Source organism: Triticum aestivum, chromosome 7A (genome assembly GCF_018294505.1).
Source record: "Triticum aestivum cultivar Chinese Spring chromosome 7A, IWGSC CS RefSeq v2.1, whole genome shotgun sequence".
Lineage (NCBI taxonomy): Eukaryota > Viridiplantae > Streptophyta > Magnoliopsida > Poales > Poaceae > Triticum > Triticum aestivum.
In genome coordinates, this window is record NC_057812.1 from 145,430,559 (window position 1) to 145,444,907 (window position 14,349).

A 14,349-nucleotide genomic window follows, 5' to 3' on the forward strand; every position below is an offset into this window, starting at 1 on the left:
TCCATCATGGAAGAGGAAGAGGAAGAAGAGGCAGCTGCACTAGCGCCCAAGGCACCCAAGCTAACGGGTGATGCCATAAGGTCAGGGGCTACTGCATCTAAGCCCAAAGCTGCCTCCAAGCCAAAACCAAAGAGGAATACAAGGAGCATTCCTGCAGCTGAAAAGAACAAGGCCCCAGTGCCTGAGACTGTTGCTGAAGAAGAAGAAGAAAATGTCCTAAGGAAGCTAAAGCCCAAGATCCCAGACCACAACGATGCTCATCCTGTGGCTGAGGACATGAAGCTCAGGAGAGATTCAGGGCTAAGGAAATGGAGAGAAGCAGACCCATATGCTTCAAGAAGAAGGACTGCCATGGACTACATGTTTCACACCAAGGAGCAGCAGGATTTCTATGAGACTGTTTTGCTAGATAAGAAGCCAATTGTCTGTGACATGAGATGGGTTGACTGGACCTACATGAGGGAGAAGGAGGAGCACTACCCAGGAGTATTTGACAGCTTTAATGCTTGTGGACTAGCTGACTTTGTTGGGCAGAAGCTCACAAAGTGGAACGAGGAATTGATCATGCAATTCTACTCCACGGCACACTTTTATCCAGATGGGAGGATCACTTGGATGTCTGAGGGTACAAGGTACCAATCTACAGTGGCTGAGTGGGCACAGATCATTAATGCCCCAGAGGAGCAAGATGATGACTTGGATATCTATGCCAAGAAGAAGATGGACCATAACTCCATGTCCAATATGTACAAGGAAATTCCCAATGAAGCACTTGATACCTTCAAGTTTGGCTCAGTACATTACCTTCTGTCAGGGCTCCCGACGATCAATTGGATACTAAGGCACACCTTATTGCCCAAGTCTGGAGATCACAAGATGATCAGAGGCCATGCTATCAACTTGCTACATGTGTTTGATGTGCCTCAGAAGTTCAAGGTGATGAGCCTCATAGTGGAAACAATTAAGAGGACTGCAGCAGATCAGAAGAGGAGCTGCAGATATGCCCCTCAAATTCAGGAGCTCATCAACTCCAAGATGGGCACGGGCATATATCTGTTGGACAAGGAACACCTGCCCATCCGTCCAGATTTCGAGGATAATGAAGTTGTCATGACTGAGAACGAGCCATCATCTGCCCAAGCATTTGCAAAGAAGGAGAAGGCGAGGAAGGAGAAAGCTGCCAAGATGCCTACCCAAGAGGAGGCATCTGAATACTTCTTGAAGACCAAACAAGAGCAGCTTGGTTACTTGATTGCATCCACGCTGAGGATTGAGCAAAGTCTGGCCACCCTCACTAAGAATCAGCAGAGCCTAGAGAGGATCATGGAACAGAAGTTCTATGACTTGGATGTCAAGGTAACGGAAGTTCAGTCTGCAGTGGAGCAGCTCCAGGAGGACATGCAGGAGAGGAGAGGCAGGACTACCACTCATACCTTTGCCAGAGTGCCACGAGGCCCGAGGTCATCTGCCGTGCCAGTTGCTGACACCAGAGCCACCACTTCAGCACCAGCTATAGCCTCAGTTCCACCAGCTCCAGCATCTACTTCAGCTCCAACTCCAGCGACTACTTCAACATCTACCGAAGCCTTCGTCCTTGGAGTGATCCGAACTCCACCACCACCTGAAGATCAAGCCAGAGCGTCGATCTAGTGCTATGCATTTTCTAGGAACTTTTTGGTAACTTGTTGCCAAAGGGGGAGAAGATGTATAGATCATAGGCTTCGAGAAAGAGAGTGTTGCTTTTCTCTCTTGCTTTATTTGGTGTTTTTTCGAACTTATTTGCTTTTGAGTGTTTGAGATACTACGTTATTATTCATGAGACATTGATGATCATGTGTTTGATCATAAGCTACACTTAATGTTTGCTTAATATTGTCATCTTATCTATCTTGTGATCATTCATTATTCTTGGTGATGAGTGCATGTATTTCATTCTTATCATTTTAAGCGCTCCACCAAGATGTATGTGACATGGAAGAGTAACCCATGACTCTAACTCTTTGTGCATTTGCAGTCCAAAGCAAATCTTAAATATGCACAAATTTAGGGGGAGCTCTTACTTATCACATACTTCTCAAAGCGACGATATATTTCTTGCTTATTATCATTTGTCGAAGCTTTGATCTATATGTTGTCATCAATTACCAAAAAGGGGGAGATTGAAAGTGCAACTATCCCTAGGTGGTTTTGGTAATTCATAACAACATATAGCTCATTGAGCTAATGCTATTCCAAGATGATTATTTCAGGAAAGCTCAATGATTGGCATGGCATGGATGTGAAAGTGGAACCCTCAAAATGCTAAGGACAAAGGATTGGCTCAAGCTCAAAAGCTCAAGACTCTTCATTTTATATTTTAGTGATCCAAGATCACATTGAGTCTTTAGGAAAAGCCAATACTATTAAGGAGGGATGAGGTGTTGCTTAATGAGCCTCTTGCTTCATGTGCTTAGTGATATGCTCCAAAACCCTCAACTACTTTCCCATATCCACATATGACCTAAACCCTAAGCCAAACTCGGTCCTACCGATTCTTCCTATCCGGCGCCACCGAGTTTCACTTGTCATTAGCCACTGCCAAACCCTAGCAATTCGGTCCTACCGATAGGGATCTCGGTCTCACCGAGATGGGGTTGCAAACTCTCTGTTTCCCTTTCGTAACTTTTCGGTCCCACCGAAAGAGCGAATCGGTCCCACCGAGATTGCAATGTAAACTCAGTGTTTCCCCTTTGTAACTTTTCGGTCTCACCGAGTTCCACTCGGTCTCACCGAAAGAGCAAATCGGTCCCACCGAGTTTGCCTGACCAACTCTCTGGTTAGCTAATTACCAAATTCGGTCTCACCGAGTTTGTGTAATCGGTCTCACCGAGATTACGTTATGCCCAAACCCTAACCATATCGGTCCTACCGAGTTGCATGTCAGTCCCACCGAAAATCACTAACGGTCACTAGGTTTACATTTTCGGTCCGACCGAGTTTATTGATTCGGTCCCACCGAGATTGGAAAACTATGTAACGGTTGGATTTTGTGTGGAGGCTATATATACCCCTCCACCTTCTTCTCATTCAGTGAGAGAGCCATCAGAACACACACACCATTCCAACTCATATGTTCTGAGAAAGAACCACCTAATCATGTGTTGAGACCAAGACATTCCATTCCTACCATATGAATCTTGATCTCTAGCCTTCCCAAGTTGCTTTCCACTCAAACCCTCTTTCCACCAAATCCAAATCCTATGAGAGAGAGTTGAGTGTTGGGGAGACTATCATTTGAAGCACAAGAGCAAGGAGTTCATTACCTACACACCATTTGTTACTTCTTGGAGAGTGGTGTCTCCTAGATTGGCTAGGTGTCACTTGGGAGCCTCCGACAAGATTGTGGAGTTGAACCAAGGAGTTTGTAAGGGAAAGGAGATCGCCTACTTCGTGAAGATCTACCGCTAGTGAGGCAAGTCCTGTGTGGGCGATGGCCATGGTGGGATAGACAAGGTTGCTTCTTCGTGGACCCTTTGTGGGTGGTTGCTTCTTCGTGGACCCTTCGTGGGTGGAGCCCTGTGTGGACTCGCGCAACCGTTACCCTTGGGTGGAGCCCTGTGTGGACTCGCGCAACCGTTACCCTTCGTGGGTTGAAGTCTCCATCAACGTGGATGTAGGATAACACCACCTATCCGAACCACGGGAAAAACATCCGTGTCTCCAATAGCGTTTGAATTCTCCAAACCCTTCCCTTTACATTCTCGCAAGTTGCATGCTTTACTTTCCGCTGCCTATATACTCTTTGCATGCTTGCTTGAATTATGTGATGATTGCTTGACTTGTCCTAAATTAGCTAAAATCTGCCAAGAACTAAAATTGGGAAAATGTTAAGTTTTTATTTGGTCAAGTAGTCTAATCACCCCCCTCTAGACATACTTTCGATCCTACAAGCCGTGCACGACCAGCTCCACTGCTGGCCCACCAGGCTCGGGTGGAACGCGGCCACCAGCTCCTCCCCCATCACCTCCTCCGCCCTTACCATCTGCAGCTCGGGGAAGGCGACGTCGCCGGCCAAAAAGAGAGCCACCGTCTACTCGAGGCCCCGCCATTGGCGCTCATCGTGCGTGTTCATGGAGTCCTCCATGACACGTTGCATGAGCTGGGCCTCCTCCTCCACTGTCATGCGAGGAGGTGGAGGTGGCGATGGAGATGGGGAAGGCGACGACGTGGGTGTGAGGCCGTGCACCCGCGTACTCCCGTGCACCTGCCGCCGCGGCCGCCGCGGCCCCGACGACGTGCCGGCGAAGTAAGAGGCACGCCGCACGTCGTGCTCGTCCCTTAGCCACGTGTCCCAGAGCACGGAGTCGGGGGCGTACCTATCGTCGTAGTAGAGGTCACCGGGGAGGAGGCGGCGGTGGCGCACGATCTCGTCGTGGCGCGCACGGTCGCCCGTCGGGACCGGCGGGATCGGGACCTGGTCGGCGGAGAGGTGCCAATTGTTGGGGAGGTGGACGTCGCTCCACGGGATCAGCGTCATCGTCTCCCAATAGCGTCGGCATACATCCACGTTGATGTACTGCCGGTTGCGCTCGCCGGCGGCCCTAGGGCCGATGGTGAATGGCGCAGGCGCGGGGGCCCGACGCGGTGGCGATGCGGCCTCCTCTTTCACGGAGCCGCGGCGACGTCCCGAGGAGGAGCCAGCCTCGCGGTCGTGCTTCCCCTTGCGGCCGTGGTTCCATAGCCCCATTGCTGCGAGGCAGCCGGCCGGCGAGTTCGAGGACAGGGAGAGGCTAGGGTTTGGGGGTGTCGGGTTTCGAGGAGGCAGCGGGTTGGAATGGGGAGTGTGGGCGACGACCGGTCCACGGCTTCCTCATTTAAAAAGGACGGCGGCTGTTCGCCTGGGCGGATGACAGGTGGGGCCAACCGCGTGTGCGCATTAATGTCAAGCGGTGGGAGGTAGGTGGCCGCCTACCACGCGGCCCCGACGTGGACGAGCGCCGCGTCCATTTGCTGTCCGCCACGACCCAAACTCGGCGCATGTTTGCGCTCGAAATGAGTCGGCCCGGACACAAAACGGACCAGATGGGTCCAGGCCGTCGCGCGCTGGGCCGTCCGGTGTGTCCCTTTTACCCCAAACGGACGGGGCCGGACGGGATAGGGTCGCGCGACGGAGTTAGTCTTATGAGGTCGTGAAGGTGGGGCTCAGTGGTAAACGCTTCAGTGGTGGCGTGTGCCTTGCTCTGCCAGTGTCGTCGCAGGCGTGCTTGGGCTGTGGAGGTGCAGGTGGCCTCTGGGCGAGCTAGCCACTTTGTTGACGTGGTGCGATGGAGAGGCATCGAGCAGCTTGCTCCTTGTTCGGTTCAGGTGGTCTTCCACTGGCATGTGGCACGTATCGGTGGTTTAGCCTTCTCCTAAGAGGCTCATCGAGGTGGAGGGTCTCTGGGCTATAGGTGAAAGCTTTGGTTGAGAGGGGTGGGTACCGGCAACGAAGGCGTTGATACGTCTTCAACGTATTTATAAAATTTGATTGTTCCATGCTATTATATATTTGTTTTTGATGTTTTATATGCATTATTATGCTATTTTATATTATTTTTGAGACTAACCTATTAACCTAGAGCCCAGTGTCAGCTCCTGTTTTTCCCTTGTTTTAGAGTTTCGCAGAAAAGGAATATCAAACAGAGTTCAAACGGAATGAAACTTTCGCGATGATTTTTCTTGGACCAAAAGACATCCAGAGGACTTGGTGTACATGTCAGGGAAGCCATGAGGCACCCACAAGGACGGAGGGTGCGCCCAGGGGGTAGGGCGTGCCCCCACCCTTGTGGGCCCCTCGTGACTCTGCCGACCTATTTCTTCCGCCTATGTATTCTCAAATATTCCAAAACCTACCAAGAGAGCCACGAAAACACTTGTGCTAGTCTATTACTAAAAACTGTAACGTTCGTCATTTACAAAAATTTCTTAAAAATGTTCAGAAATATAAAAAAGTGTTTATATTTTTTCATAAAATGCTCACAAACATATTAGAAAATATTCTCAAATTTTCAAAAATTCCATGTATTTTTTTAAGAAATATATTTTTAATAAATAAATAAATCTCGTGTTTTCCTGGAAAACCAAAATAAAAACCCACTGAAAACTAATAAAACAGAAAAAAAACCTCAAAAAAAGGAAAAACAAACTCACTGGAAACAACTCGCTACCGAGCCTTACACTACATGGGCCGGCCGCCCCGAGCGTTCGAGGATCTGTTGCGACCGATCTGTCAAAAAGGTCTGTCTCGCTCCTTCGGTTCTTCCCCTCGCTCAATCTGTCTCCCTCGTGCCGCCGCCTCGCTAGGGTTCGGCTCCACCGTCGCCGCCGCGCACCGCGACCGCCTGCCGTCGCGGCGCACCGCGACCGCCTGCCGCCGAGCGCCTCGACCGCCTGCCGCCGCGCACCTCGACCGCCTGCCGCCGCCGCCACCACCGCCATCCCGGCGCTTCCCACCTTCGGCCTTTTCCACGATGCTCCGTCTCCGGCCGTCTGCCCTGACTCCCAGGCAGCCATAGTCCGAGCTCATCTACCCTGATTCCCTGACATCGACCCCCGAGCTTCTTTCCCGTCAATTCCCAGGGCTAGGCCATTCGCCGCCTTCCACGATCTATATCTTCATCGGCACCCTTTCACTTCCGTCATGGCAATGCAAGACCATCCTTCTCCGTGTGGCCACCACCCCCAAATCCTCTTGGATAAAAAATGTTTAGTGGGCGAGTTGAAAAATTCCACTACCGCAAAATCCAAGAATAGCAAAGGGGTTCACTTGGAGGTTTCTTTTGAAGCAGTTGACCCTCCAGCCATCTCACTGTGCCTGGTCAGCTGCGTTGATCAGACCGGGGATCGCTTGACAGCACCGCCTCGTATACTTGGTGTAACTGGAGGCTTTGTACTGCTGGCTATCACCTTCTCGGACAGTGTCAACCGTTACTTGCGGTTCATCGACTATTTTGTTTACAAAGCAGGGCCCGATTTCGCCTCTCTTCATCTTCTTGCAAGGCCATACCCGTCTTCTTTTTCGCCAAACATGGCTGCCATCTTGCCTGTTAGTGATAACAGTGAAGACTTTGCTGTCATTTTCCCACATGTTGAATATTTCAGACTTGAGTCTCGCGAACATTACACACTCCACATATATCGATCTGACACGAATGATTGGCACTCTCAGGTCGCTTGTATCGCTGAGGATAATGAGACAAGGAATGCCAGGGATAAGCTATTGCTTCATAATACCATGAGCGTGGCATATGCAGAAAAGGGTATCATAGGTTGGATTGATCTCTGGTGGGGAATTCTCTTATGCAATGTTTTGGATAAAAAGCCTACCATCCGTTTTGTTCCGTTGCCAGTTCCGGAACCGTGTGATACGTCTGAGTTCCATTTGATGTTTGAGAATCTCACTCCAAGACCACACCGTCATGTGACGATATTCAATGATTTGATCAAGTGTGTTGAGTTAGATTTTCATGTGCAAGATGCTTTCTTCAACATGAAGCGAGCAAAGGATTATGGCTGGATGGCTAAAACATGGACTAGATCAATTTATTCAGATGTTTGGTGTGATGGCTTGACGATTGATACGTCTGAGATATCTTTCACCGACTCAAGTTTGCCGAATTTGTTGCCTGGGATGTTTGATGAGGAAAACAATTTGACTTGGAAGAAATTGACTAGTGCTGGTCCTACATTAAGCTTGCTTGATGACAATGTTATTTACATTATGGCGAACGAGAGCATGTGCCATCCGACAGCATATGTACTTACTGTGGACACCAAAAGTTTGAAGCTCGAGTCTGGTGCGCAGTGTGCTCCTCAAAAGACGGCGTGGTTCGAACCAACATATGAACCGTGTGTTCTTTTTAGCTCTTTTGGCACGACTTCAGGTACTCGTCCCTAATAAATTTACGGAGTTAACAAAAAATTGTAATAACCGGAAAAGCACTAGTTAATATGGTAGTCTGATAACACATGTAATTAGTTGCTTTTTTGTTGATGAAAACATTACTGTTGCCTTACATTATGCTTTGCATTTTTTTGCAGAGTTGGTTAAAGAATTTGAAACCAAAGGGACAATATTTGAAATCAAGGAAGGGCCGGTGCTCTCGGTGGTGTCGAAGCGTCTCCGTGTGCTGCGGAAGAAGCAGAATCGCATCGCGCAGATGGAGGAGTCCGTCGCTGCCGGCAAGATGCTTAACCAGGAGCAGAAGGAGCTCATGCACTCCAAGCCCGTCATCGCCGCGCTCATTGACGAGCTTGAGCGCCTCCGCGTACCACTCTCCACTGCTCTCACCAAGGAGCTCTCCACCGTCCCTGCACCTGCTGCCGGTTCCTCATCCTTTGGCTCCGATTTGTCCATCCAGGACCTCCTCGCGCTCATCTACTTCGGCTCCCTTTTTTATGTCAAGTCACCGAACGAGTTCATCGCCACCATGGTTGCGCGCAAGAACGAACGGAGCAGCTGCATCACCCACGGCTACGTATGGGATGATACCGTGGACCTGCTCGTGGAGAACGACCTTGACGCAGTATCTGCTGTGGCGGCCCTTGCCGCGGCTCGCCCTTCTTCCGCAGATGGTGTCTCCCACCATGACGCACTCCAGGCCTGTGCCCATCATGCCCGCCTATGGCTAACCCGTGCTGATGCGCCGATCCACCCTGGCTCCTCTGTTACATGTGAGGGTTGATATAGGTTTGTAATTTGGTTTGATTTGAGGTGATTGCTGATTGAAATTTGTGGCCTTTTGCTGTAGATGCTGCGGTGAGGTCCAAGTTAGACAGGATCATGGCATCAGACTACTACACGGCACCTGCAGTTGCTGGGAACCATGGAGCTGAAGGTCTGCAGGCACAGATGAGCATGACCGACTCACCAGAGGCACCATCACTCAAGGAGACCCTAGCTGCTGAAAATCACAAGGTGAAATAGCAAATTGCACTCCTTAGTAATTTAATAGTATATGCTTAGCATGGTGAAGTGATCATTGCCCTGAAACTTTGTTCTGATCTTTGTCAACGATTGATCTGCTGTAGTGCACAGTGCTCCTAGTATTATTATTATCATCATTGTTGCTGCTGCTGGTGCTTTTTGTGCTGATTCAGTAGTAATGATCAATGTGGATTATAGCTTTAATTGGAAAACTGTAAGGTCGATCCATTTGGGGTGTATATTATGCTGTTTCATATGGATGTTGTGCGCCGTTGCTTAGATATAACAGACAGTGCCTGTGCATTGGTGTTCTGGAAAAAACGCTGAAAATAATAACTTAAAAACTATGATCTTTGTGTAATATTATGTGTAGTGCTACCACTATCTAGGTACAGGATGGTCTCTATTCTGATGGGTCTTCGCAGTTTGCAAACATAGTAATTGAGTTTTTGTTGTATTAAAGATTATAAATATCACGCGCTAGAATTCATCATATTGCAGTCATGCAATAACATGATTGTTTATTGTACATTTGTTCCTTTTTTACTTTGTTGGCCATTACTTAAAATGCTGGTTGAAAAGAACAGCAATCCCAATCCCTGGTATCAAAACATTCTGAAAAGGATACACATGTAAATTCTCTTGTATTTTATTACGTTTGTAAATTTAACGGAAAAAGCTGGCATTTCTGCAGCATGAGTGGAGAAACCAAGTTTAGCGCTCTGACAATATTTGTACCCATTGTGTAAAACAAGTTTGGAGGCGGCCTCTCTGCATTGCAGTGTGCAGGGGTAAGGCTTGCCTCGTATAATCCTTCCCCCGGCCCCACCTGGCGTAGGAGCTTCTAGCACTGGGTCTCCTTTTTTTCTGTACAAGTTTTGTGCCTCTAAAGATTACATTTTAGAGCCCAGATTTGTTTCTTTTGCTCAGGCGCAAAAAAGTGTTTGTTTTTCCAAGAAAACCTACTGGAATCTGAATGGTTCAAACATTTGCATGTGTAATTTTACCTGAATTTTAGACACTCAGAATTATTTATTTACCGTCCACTGAAGGAGCACATGCTCCTGGGACCTGGGGACCATTTTACTCCTATCTGTCATTCTTACTTCTTGTTGCTTATCTACTTTATGATTACAAGTCTAGGACTTGTGACCAACATTACTTTGATAACACAACTTAATAGTTGTATATTCTTTGGGTCTGGTAATATATGTTCGTTGGCATCCTAGCTGTGTACTTCGATATTATTGCTAGATTACTTTTCTGAGTTGCAGATTCTCTTTCATAACTATAGATCATTCGTAATCTTTGTTAAGTCCCGAGGGATCTTCTTTGACTTCCATTTGAGGAATTCTTATTATTTTTAGCCGCAATCTCCTAGGCGCATTGCAATGCTGCTAGTTGCAGAATCTATAGCCCTATTGTTCTTGCCAGTTTTGCAGTTCGTTGCGCAAGCTTGATTGTTGAGATAGTATGTAATTATTTACTCAGCATAATATGACATGGGTAAAGCTCCAGCCTCTAGGGCTCATCATAAAATCACTTGCAATTTAAATATGTATAGAAGTTATAGTGTTGCTCTTTTGTGTGTGCTAACACTAAAGGTAGTGTCATTTTCCTAAATTGCAAAATGGGATTTCTAACCTAAGAGTTCACGTTCACAGTTCTCCATTCTTTATAACAACATTGTGATATTTTTAGTAACAATTTTATGCTGGCATCGCTTCTGCATTGATTTCCCTAGATTTAAACCTGTGTGTACGTGTACAGTTCTTTATGCTTTTAAAACTAAAAATCATGGTATATTCACTGTAAATCGTCCAAGCATCACCTACTGCATGTTGCCTCAGACATTATATTTAGAAACTGTACAATGTCCATCTCCACCTTTTAGTATTATGATTATTGGAACAAAAGCTAGACAGCACTGTCATCACCTTACTACACCTTTGGTAATATCACAGTTCTTTGGTGTAGAGTACTATTAAAATGCACCTACATACTCCCTCCGTCCGGAAATACTTGTCATCAAGATGAATAAAAGGGGATGTATCTAGATGTATTTTAGTTCTAGATACACCCCTTTTTATCCATTTTGATGACAAGTATTTCCGGACGGAGGGAGTACATACCTATGATAAATCACTGAGGTGGGGTACACATTTGAAATGATGCATTAATAATTAAGTAGTTCTCCTGGATAAATTGTGCTGTCTTGCATTTTCCAAACCCTTGTGACCATGAGGTCACGGGTTCAAGTCCTAGAAACAGCCTCTTACAGAAATGTAGGGAAAGGCTGCGTACAATAGACCCAAAGTGGTCGGACCCTTCCCCAGACCCTGCGCAAGCGGGAGCTGCATGCACTGGGGCTGCCCCTTTTTTTTGCATTTTCCAAACAGCCAATCATGAACTTGGGTTATCGTTTAACTTTTGTGGTGTTTTCCCATTGTTTTGGGTTGCTGGGAATTCAAGTACTGTTTTTATTTTGTGCCATATGATGAGAGACCTTATCCAACTCACAGCGGTCGTCTGGACACTTAGTGTGTAATGGTGCATACATATTTCGCTGATGGCATTTCAGTTTTTTATGCATAAAGGATTTGATTTCCCGGAGAGCATTGTGTTAATGCAAGTTTTAGAATAACCCGAACTCCTGAAACTTTTGCCTCGGTCTTCACTGAAGATTTTTGGCGTTATTTGCTGCTGGCTGCCCTGTGAGCCATGCCCATGCTAGTGTCTTGGTAGTTGGTGTAGATTGATATAGAGAAGAAAATGTAGGTACATGTAATTGTTATTCTTGATGAGAGGGTCACATTTCCTAGAGGACTATATGGTTCCTCCTGGTTAGCCGTAGTCTGATTCCAAACTCAATGCCCTTAACTTACTCGACTGGACTCCTTGCCTCTGTAGGGTCAGTCGTATAATAAGTAAATATATCTCAAGCAGGACAGCAGTTGCACTTTGCTAGGAGGCTAAGCTGCCAGCTATAGTATTTTCTTTCCAGGATGCCTTTTTTAATTGCGCTGGATGCAAATAATCAACCACTATATCCAGAAAGCAAAAGCACTACTAATTTTCTGATACTAGCATATGTGATCAGTCATGACTATGAATGTTCACCTAAAGCACTACCATGTACGAAGTGTTTTCTGCAGATGAGATTAAAACAAGATATCTTGCTAGATTTATTATTTTGGTTACTGTGAAGTGTTTCTACTGTTGCTTAGTCGTGTTGGCTTGGTTATTCATTTTGTGTTTGTTCTAACACCCAGAAGCTGAGCTATGATAGACTGAAAAATGGTACACATTTTGTAATTATTAGATGAGTGTTTATATTTAAAATTTACACGGTTTTAATTGGGGACATTTTGAGGGGTCAAGTATTTTGTTTGTTGACCTCTGAAAGTAGAAATGATTAAAGCTTATATTGATCTTGTTGGTATGTTTACTTGTTGACAGGAGGACGAGGAAGATTCCTCGCATGCCATAGAAATCGACAATGATCATCAGTCTAATGCAGCCGATGTGCAAAATGTGGTAATGACTGGATGACCTGTGGAGTGTTTTTCTGTGTATATAATATATATCTGGCTGATACTAACATGCCAACTTCAGGATGGTAAAACCCTGGTGAACCCTCGTGTGGAATATCGCGTGGCTGAGGCAGAGCAGGAGAAATTTGATGTGAAAGAACAAGATCAGATGTATGCCGAGCCAAAAAAGCGACAGTTTCAGCACCCTCGGCAATCTTGTCAGAACCAGCGAGGTGGTGATCGTGGCTGGAGGGGGGCCTACCCTAATGGCCGCAGCGGGCATGGAGGCGGCCGTGGCATGGGCAGCAGATACGAGAATGGGCGTGGAGGTGGTGGTGGTGGCGGCCGTGGCATGGGCAGTGGATACTAGAATGGGCGTGGAGGTGGTGGTGGTGGCTGTGGCGTGGGCAGCGGATACGAAAATGGGTGTGGAGGTGGTGGTGGATACCAGAATGACCGGGGTTGTGGTGGCGGATACCAGAATGGCCGGGATGGTGGTGGCAGCAGCGGGTATCAGAACAGCCGGGGTGGTGGTGGCGGGTACCAGAACAGCCGGGGTGGTGGTGGCGGGTACCAGAACAGCCGGGGTGGTGGTGGCGGTGGCGGGTACCAGAACAGCCGGGGTGGTGGTGGCGGTGGTGGGTACCAGAACAGCCGGGGTGGTGGTGGCGGTGGCGGGTACCAGAACAGCCGGGGTGGTGGTGGCGGTGGTGGGTACCAGAACAGCCGGGGTGGTGGTGGCACCGGTGGGTACCAGAATAGCCGGGGTGGTGGTGGTGGCGGCGGGTACTACAACAACGACGATGGGTACTACCAGCCGAGGAACTTGAACAACAGGGGCAGGGGCGCAGGGAGGTGGCCACGCGGACACCGAGAGGATTGAGGCAATGGCATATGTGGAAGTCTGGGAGGTCAGGAGAGGGAAGGGGCAATGTGGAAGTCTGGGAGCCATTTTGTTATTATAGAACTACGGAGTATGTAATAACCTAGCCTGTGGGTATGTCGCAATCCAGTCCCTCCCCATCTGCGAGTTTTTTTGTTGCTCCAATGAGTGCATAATGGTTGGTTGGTAAATGTGGAATCTCGTTGAAAGTAGCTTCAGGTCATACATGTGTTGCTTCTTTTTCTGGCTGTGTGAGTTGTCATATATTTCTGGTTGGTTTATTATTTTCGTTAGATGTCTTTCTACGTCATTCCTGTTCATTTTCCATTGTTTGTGTTTGTGTTACCTTTGTTTGTTCTGGCCTGTATCGTAGCTCTTCAAAAAAAGAAAAAAAATACTGTTTGTTTCGGTGAATGCTGATCGAGATTTTGGCTTTGTCTTTAATAATCCTGATAAGTGTCACCGTAGCCGATTATGCATAGTTGCGGCTAGGTCTTGCATGCGCAGGAGCGCAACTGAACACAAAAAAATGTTTTTACGTGAGGTCTATTTGCATGGTTTGTTTACCGTTGGGAAGATTCTGGGAGGACTTTGTCAGGCAACTGACCATTTCCGGTTTCTTGCAAGTTCTCCAGCTACTCCGATCGATGCTGGAGAGCTTGTTGGCGGGACGCTTGTCGTCCCTCGCCGAATGGGCACACATGGCGGCCGGGACAGAGACGCCAACGGGGGAACGCCCTATCCAATGGTTGCATGGTGGCCGGCCGAAAATTGGGTCGGCTGCCGTTGGCTTTTCCTTATGCATGCAATCAAAGGGACAGACCAGTACCGCTCTTCCATCGGTATTGTCTTCAGAGAGATTAAAATCTTTGTTAGTTTAATTTTTGCCCAAGGGGCTGTAATACTGTAGCTGATTCTCTAGGAGCGTGTTTGGTTGATGTAGCCAATAGTAGGTGCATTGCATAGCCTTCTCAACTCAGTCTGGCTAT

The 14,349-nt window shown here is 47.5% G+C and overlaps 1 protein-coding gene and 1 non-coding gene across 3 annotated transcripts; both read left to right on the forward strand.

Moving 5' to 3' along the window:
* Positions 1 to 6,267: 6,267 nt before the first annotated feature.
* Positions 6,268 to 13,042, forward strand: LOC123151582 (uncharacterized). Of its 2 annotated transcripts, XM_044571265.1 has the most exons (6): positions 6,268 to 7,063; positions 7,187 to 7,901; positions 8,059 to 8,691; positions 8,769 to 8,935; positions 12,404 to 12,481; positions 12,560 to 13,042. In XM_044571265.1, exons 1-6 carry the CDS (start codon positions 6,659 to 6,661, stop codon positions 12,845 to 12,847), a joined length of 2,286 nt encoding a protein of 761 aa, XP_044427200.1. In that variant the 5' UTR covers positions 6,268 to 6,658; the 3' UTR covers positions 12,848 to 13,042. The 2 variants fall into 2 exon arrangements, with proteins under 2 accessions (XP_044427200.1, XP_044427199.1); XM_044571264.1 differs by having other exon boundaries at positions 6,269 to 7,901.
* LOC123155205 (small nucleolar RNA Z161/Z228) lies at positions 11,433 to 11,519 on the forward strand. The gene has a single exon (XR_006477269.1). It is a non-coding gene; the product is annotated as a small nucleolar RNA Z161/Z228 (small nucleolar RNA).
* Positions 13,043 to 14,349: the final 1,307 nt, after the last annotated feature.

Excerpts from the sequence above, each read along its gene's own strand:
- LOC123151582 (XM_044571264.1), top strand. The coding sequence starts at position 6,659 with ATGGCAATGCAAGACCATCCTTCTCCGTGTGGCCACCACCCCCAAATC. Across the intron at positions 7,902-8,058 it reads CTCTTTTGGCACGACTTCAG|AGTTGGTTAAAGAATTTGAA; the intron begins GTACTCGTCCCT and ends ATTTTTTTGCAG. Across the intron at positions 8,692-8,768 it reads CCCTGGCTCCTCTGTTACAT|ATGCTGCGGTGAGGTCCAAG; the intron begins GTGAGGGTTGAT and ends CTTTTGCTGTAG.